The sequence below is a fragment of the Camelina sativa genome, unplaced genomic scaffold (genome assembly GCF_000633955.1).
Source record: "Camelina sativa cultivar DH55 unplaced genomic scaffold, Cs unpScaffold00651, whole genome shotgun sequence".
Taxonomy (NCBI): domain Eukaryota; kingdom Viridiplantae; phylum Streptophyta; class Magnoliopsida; order Brassicales; family Brassicaceae; genus Camelina; species Camelina sativa.
In genome coordinates this window covers 11,274-18,098 of record NW_010921790.1, presented here as the reverse complement: position 1 = coordinate 18,098, position 6,825 = coordinate 11,274, and the positions used below count along the sequence as shown (strand labels likewise).

Genomic DNA, 6,825 nt, shown 5'->3' with positions numbered 1-6,825 from the left:
AAATCTTTAGGATCTGTTATCTTCTTAACCCAACTTGGCTGCCAGGTCTTATCGTCCCACAGGACCGTATGTCCTTTGACTAGAATCTTGTTTTCCTCTGCAAGTGTCATCATTCGATCAGCCAGTGAGTAGTTCTCTTGGCCTCTCACTGACTCAGTTGAATACCATTTCATTTCATTGGTAAACGAAGTTAGTCTAAACCGCGACACAAACCATTCTTTATATCTATCATTTTCCAAAATTAGGTAGTTCATAGCACAGCCAAGGAGAAATGATGGTTTGTTCTGTTCTATGGAAATCACTGATCCTTTTAATGAGCTTTCATTCGGAAAACTCACTTGAAATCTCACTTTGTTCTTCCGAATCTGCGTTATTTCTCAAAGTTTTAGATTGTTTCAAACGCTAATAAAACGTTTGGCATTAGGATGTACATATTAATTACCTTGTCAATGACTTGGTCTTGTTGTAGCCTCCACTGAGTTTTGTTAAACCGTTGCAGCCTCACATTTTGTACAGATATCTCCGCGGCCGCTAAGCCATCACTCTGCTCGACGTAAATCTCTGCATTAGTGCTTGAAATCTCTACAACTGAAACACAAAATTAAGTTTTGTTTACCTTGAAGAACATGTCGATAGGGCCTGAGAAATCAGCGTTAATACCGCCTTTAAGCATAGACCAGCATCCTTTCTTCGCCATAACTTCACCTCCATAAACCTTTCTACCATTATCTCTCCTCAGTATCATTCCTACTTTTCCTTGATTTTCATTTCTCAATTTTATCCAAGCTGAATCACCCAATTCAAGACTTAAATCTAACGTACTACACAAGAAACAACAAAACCCTTATAGCCAACATTTTAATTTCTTACCAGAAATGCTGTATATGTTGCCTTCCTCAAGATCAGTTCTCTCTACTACATTTCTGATTCCACCATTGTCGTTGATCTTCAATTCTCTGAATCCTCCTCCTCCAGTAGTTACAGTCGCTTGTGGAGGCTCCATGAGGCACTTTCTCATGACGTTACATAAATTAAAAACATTGTGCTTTCTTAGAATTACAAAAAGAAATGAATCTATTGAGATGTTTTCTTGTTATACCTCGGACTCGGATTTGAGAGTCTGGTCGTAGGAGAAAGGATCCATGCAAAGCCCTGAACTTATAAGAGGAAGAAGAAGAGAGATGATATAAAACACCGAGTGGGAAAAGCCATTGTTGACTCTGTTCATGTTTTCTTGTGACGAACTCAAAAATACCCAACGATATGTATTTGGATTAAGTATGGAAGAAGTCTTGGGAAATTCCACTATTTAATAAAATATTAATAGCTCACAAAAGGTATAATTATTTTTAGTTTATATTAATTCCAGAGGAATAAGTACTTTGAAATAAATGTAAGATTTTAATTGGTGATATTAATATAATGATTCGGTGAATGAAATAGAAAATGCATACAACGTTGAAATAAATCTAAGATTTAACTGGTGATATTGAAATAATGATCTGGTGGATGTAATAGAAAATGCATACGTTACATAATACTTTGAAATAAATCTAAGATTTTAATTGGTGTTATTGAAATAATGATCATGTGGATGTAATAGAAAATGCATACGTTACATAATACTTTGAAATAAATGTAAGATTTTAACTGGTGATAATAATATAATGATTCGGTGGATGAAATAGAAAATGCATACATTACATAATACGTTGAAATAAATCAAAGATTTTAACTGGTGATATTGAAATAATGATCCGCTGGATGTAATAGAAAATGCATACGTTACATAATGAGAAAAATGTCGTTAAAATCACGAACTTTCAAATTGTGGCCATTTTAATCACGAACTTTGCCTAAGGCCATTAAAAACATGAACTTCCGTTGACTTACCATTTTAATCATCAAATGTTTGTTGACCAGGACAAAATTGACATGTCGTTAACTCCCTAAACGGAACAATAAGCCGGCGTTAACATGTCGTTAATACATTAACGGAGGTGAAAAACGACACCGTTTGAACCCGAGAGAAACAGATCAAAATCGACCAAAATCCCCAAATTGAAAATTCAATCCCTAATTCTCTCTCAATCCCTAATTGTTTTTTCCCCAATTGATTCTCAATCCAAAATGCCGAAAGTTAGAAACAAAGGAGTGATATCGTTTGTTGGAGCTCCACCAGAAGACGAATCCAACAGTTTAATTGAAGTTCCTCGAGTTGAAGATGGAGTAGCTCCTCGAGAAGAAGCTAATGTCGATGAAGCTATTGTTGATAAACCAGCTCCGGACCCAGCAGCTTCTAATGTCCGAGATGGAGTAGCACCNAGAAAATGCATACGTTACATAATACTTTGAAATAAATCTAAGATTTTAATTGGTGTTATTGAAATAATGATCATGTGGATGTAATAGAAAATGCATACGTTACATAATACTTTGAAATAAATGTAAGATTTTAACTGGTGATAATAATATAATGATTCGGTGGATGAAATAGAAAATGCATACATTACATAATACGTTGAAATAAATCAAAGATTTTAACTGGTGATATTGAAATAATGATCCGCTGGATGTAATAGAAAATGCATACGTTACATAATGAGAAAAATGTCGTTAAAATCACGAACTTTCAAATTGTGGCCATTTTAATCACGAACTTTGCCTAAGGCCATTAAAAACATGAACTTCCGTTGACTTACCATTTTAATCATCAAATGTTTGTTGACCAGGACAAAATTGACATGTCGTTAACTCCCTAAACGGAACAATAAGCCGGCGTTAACATGTCGTTAATACATTAACGGAGGTGAAAAACGACACCGTTTGAACCCGAGAGAAACAGATCAAAATCGACCAAAATCCCCAAATTGAAAATTCAATCCCTAATTCTCTCTCAATCCCTAATTGTTTTTTCCCCAATTGATTCTCAATCCAAAATGCCGAAAGTTAGAAACAAAGGAGTGATATCGTTTGTTGGAGCTCCACCAGAAGACGAATCCAACAGTTTAATTGAAGTTCCTCGAGTTGAAGATGGAGTAGCTCCTCGAGAAGAAGCTAATGTCGATGAAGCTATTGTTGATAAACCAGCTCCGGACCCAGCAGCTTCTAATGTCCGAGATGGAGTAGCACCACCGGCTGTATCTGAATCTGTTGTTGGAGATAAAGGAAAGAGAGGTAGAGGTGGAGCTTCACGTCGGCGTGGAAAACGTAAAAAAAAGAAGTAATGAAGATGACGAACCGGAGGCTCCAGTTGAGCACGATAGTGAAGATGACTGCGCGGTGTATGGAGATGAGGATTGCAATGACGTTGATGATGCAATTGGTGGTGGAAATGACGAAGCTAATGTCGATGAAGCTAATGTCGATGAACCGGCTCTCGAAGAAGTTGCCAACTTAAATATCGAAGATGATTTCCCAGAGTTGGTTAGAAGAGAGGAAGGTGGGTATGATTCCGACAGTGGGGATGATATATGGGACGATGACAAGATACCGGATCCTTTGTCGTCGGACGATGAAGACGAGATCGAAGAAGAAGACAAAGATGAGGCAGCTCCTAAAGATTGGTCTGATCCAGAGTCTTTGCTAGGGCTGGAGAAAACATACAACTCTCCCGATGACTTCAAGCTTGCCGTGTTGATGTACTCGTTGAAGACAAGGTATGATATCAAACTCTATCGGTCCAATTCATTTTTGGTTGGTGCAAAGTGTTGCTACGTTGATGATGATGGTGTTCCGTGTCCTTGGAGAGTCTATTGCTCATATGAGAAGAGGAAGCAGAAGATGCAAATTAGAGTTTATGTGAATGAGCATGTATGTGTTAGGTCAGGGTATTCAAAGATGTTGAAGAGGTCTTCTATAGCTTTCTTGTTTGACGAAAGGCTTAGATTAAATCCGAAGCTCACAAAATACAAGATGGCTGCTGAGATTAAGAGAGAGTATAACTTAGAAGTAACTCCAGATCAGTGTGCAAAGGCAAAAACCAAGGTGATGAGTGCAAGAAAGGCTAGTCATGAATCACACTTTGCAAGAATATGGGATTATCAAGCGGAGGTATTGAATCAGAATCCTGGCTCAGATTTTGAGATTGAGACAATTCCAGGGCCAGTGGTTGGAAGCAAACAGAGGTTTTTTCGGTTGTATATCTGTTTTAAAGCTCAAAAGGATACTTGGACTAAAACTTGTAGGCCTATCATAGGAATAGATGGAGCTTTTATAAAATGGGATATAAAAGGGCATGTTCTAGCTGCGGTTGGAAGGGATGGGGACAATAGAATTGTTCCTTTGGCTTGGGCAGTTGTAGAAATAGAAAATGATGATAACTGGGACTGGTTTTTGAGACATCTCTCTGCAAGTTTGGGTCTGGTTACAATGACACCTCTAGCTCTCATTTCGGATAAACAGTCGGTAAGTATGAGACATCTCTCGGGTTTTAATTTGTTTAGTTGTCTCATATTTCATTTTAGAACTTATTGACTGATTACACTTCATAATTATTTTTTGCAGGGTTTAGTTAAAGCAATAAGTAACATCCTTCCACAGGCTGAGCATCGACAATGTGCAAGACACATAATGGATAATTGGAAACGAGACAGCCACGACCAAGAACTACAACGCATTTTTTGGAGGATAGCACGTAGCTACACCACAGGGGAGTTTAGTGACAATATGGCAGAACTCAAGCAGTACAATCCTCAAGCTTACACCACTCTACAAGCTACAAATCCAATAACATGGTCAAGAGCTTTTTTCAAGATAGGTACTTGCTGCAATGATAATCTTAACAATCTTAGTGAGTCATTCAATAGGACTATTAGACAAGCCAGGAGAAAACCTTTGCTCGATTTGCTTGAGGACATAAGACGACAGTGCATGATCAGAAATGCAAAGAGGTTCATCATAGCTGATAGGTTGAAGACACGGTTCACAAAAAGAGCTCATGCTGAGATTGAAAAAGCAATTGCTGGAGCCCAATATTGTCAGAGACATATGGCCAGAAACAACATACATGAGGTATGGAACAATGGTGTAGGTTATAGTGTGGATATGGAGAAAAGAACATGTGGATGCAGGAAGTGGCAAATGGTTGGAATCTCATGTTCTCATGCGGCATGTGTGATAATAGGGAAAAAAGAGAAGGTTGAGGATTATGTCAACGACTACTACACAAAGAAACGGTGGCGAGAGACATACCTTGATGGTATTAGGCCTGTGCAGGGGATGCCATTGTGGCCTAGATTGAACCGGTTGTCTGTATTGCCACCACCATGGAGAAGAGGAAATCCGGGAAGGCCTCCTAACCATGTAAAAATCCCACTGTCGTTAGTGTGCCAAAGAGACCAAGAGGAAGACCACGAAAATATCAGGTTTGTTCTGTTTATTTTCCAGTTTTTAGCTTACAAATATATGTGTTCATTTCAGTTAAAAAACATACACTTGAATTAGGAACCACAACCACAAGGGTCACAAGCTCAAGGAATACCACAAGTATCTCAACCTCAACAAGAGTCTCAAACTCATCAAGTGCCACAAGGATCAATAGCACAAGGATCAAACTCATCAAGAGCACACGTCTTAAGAGCACACGCATCAAGAGCCCATGTGGAGGGACCACAACCGCAAGGACCACTAGGAGAAGGATCACAACCGCAAGGACCACCAGGGCAAGGACTTGCTAGATTTGCATCATGGTTTGAGTGTTCCAGCTAGTTTTTGGTTTTGTTGTCTCGGCTTTGTTTTGTTCACTCGGATTTGTTTTCTTGCATCTAGTTTCTTTGTTCTCGGATTTGTTTTCTTGCATCAACCAGTTTCTTTGTTCTGTTCTCGGATTTGTTTTGTTTTGTTGAATCAGGTTTGTTATGTTTTGTTGTATCAAGTTCTCGGATTTGTTATGTTTTGTTGTATCAAAAACAAGTTCATTGCCAACAAAGTCTTCCATTGCCAAGCTTTTAGTACAAAGTCACATTACGACAAACACAAAACACATTACTTCTAGTAACCAAGAACTAATTTCTGGTTTTTGTTTTTAAGAAAAAAGATCAGAATGGCAATAACACTAAAACAGAGACACACCAAGCAGAACAAACAAATCAACTTCCATCTCTTATTGTCTCTTTTGATCAATATTCCATCTTCCTTCAGTTCTTCAATCCGAGCCTTCAAGTCTACAACCTCTTCGTAAACACCTTCCTCAACCCATTTGAATAAATGGTCCTGAAAAACAAAAACTTGAATCAAAATTCGAAAACACACTAATTCAAAACTATTCTAATACATACATCTCCTCTGTTTGGACAGCGAAAGAAAGGTCTTCCTGGATTTGCTTGCGTGTTCGATGTGTAGAGAACAACCTCTAAACCACAATGACACTTCGACGGAACCCCATGGCATCCACGGATTTTGTTTTCAACACCCGATTGCCCAGAATTGCAACTCATATCTGTTGGATAAGAAGGAGATAAGAGTTTTTGATTTGAGATAAGAAGTGAGAAATCGAGATATGAAATGTGAGATTAGGGATTGGGAATTCGATTTGGAGAAAATGAAAAATTAGGGATTCTATTTTTGATTTGGGGATTTTTATCGGGTTCTGTCTGGATTAAAACGGTGTCGTTTTGCGCCTCCGTTAAGCGGAATAACGATCTGTTAACGCCGGCTAATTGCTCCGTTTAGAGACTTAACGACATGATTTTTACGTCCTGGTCAACTAAAATATGGTGATTAAAATGGTAAGTCAACGGAAGTTCATGTTTTTAATGGCCTTAGGCAAAGTTCGTGATTAAAATGGCCACAATTTGAAAGTTCGTGATTTTAACGACATTTTTC

The 6,825-nt window shown here is 38.2% G+C and overlaps 2 protein-coding genes across 2 annotated transcripts in view; both read right to left on the bottom strand.

Annotated features, from left to right (window-relative positions):
- LOC104773807 (anti-sigma-I factor RsgI6-like) overlaps window positions 1–1,246 on the bottom strand; it is a 3,235-nt gene extending 1,989 nt beyond the window's left edge. Inside the window, exons 1-4 of the mRNA XM_010498471.2 lie at window positions 1,100–1,246; window positions 871–1,009; window positions 617–786; window positions 443–544 (exon numbers count right to left, since the gene is read on the bottom strand). Coding sequence (XP_010496773.1) covers window positions 443–544; window positions 617–786; window positions 871–1,009; window positions 1,100–1,228 — 540 coding nt within the window. The 5' untranslated portion in view covers window positions 1,229–1,246. The remainder of the gene's footprint in view (window positions 1–442; window positions 545–616; window positions 787–870; window positions 1,010–1,099) is intronic.
- Window positions 1,247–5,991: 4,745 nt separating this feature from the next.
- On the bottom strand, window positions 5,992–6,437 carry LOC109131595 (uncharacterized protein At1g43920, Chloroplastic-like). The gene is made up of 3 exons (XM_019242750.1): window positions 6,279–6,437; window positions 6,073–6,213; window positions 5,992–6,012 (listed from the first exon to the last, which is right to left on the bottom strand). Exons 1-3 carry the CDS (start codon window positions 6,435–6,437, stop codon window positions 5,992–5,994), a joined length of 321 nt encoding a protein of 106 aa, XP_019098295.1.
- Window positions 6,438–6,825: the final 388 nt, after the last annotated feature.

Excerpts from the sequence above, each read along its gene's own strand:
- LOC109131595 (XM_019242750.1), bottom strand. The coding sequence starts at position 6,437 with ATGAGTTGCAATTCTGGGCAATCGGGTGTTGAAAACAAAATCCGTGGA. Across the intron at positions 6,214-6,278 it reads GCTGTCCAAACAGAGGAGAT|GACCATTTATTCAAATGGGT; the intron begins GTATGTATTAGA and ends TTTGTTTTTCAG. Across the intron at positions 6,013-6,072 it reads TGATTTGTTTGTTCTGCTTG|AAATTAGTTCTTGGTTACTA; the intron begins GTGTGTCTCTGT and ends AACAAAAACCAG.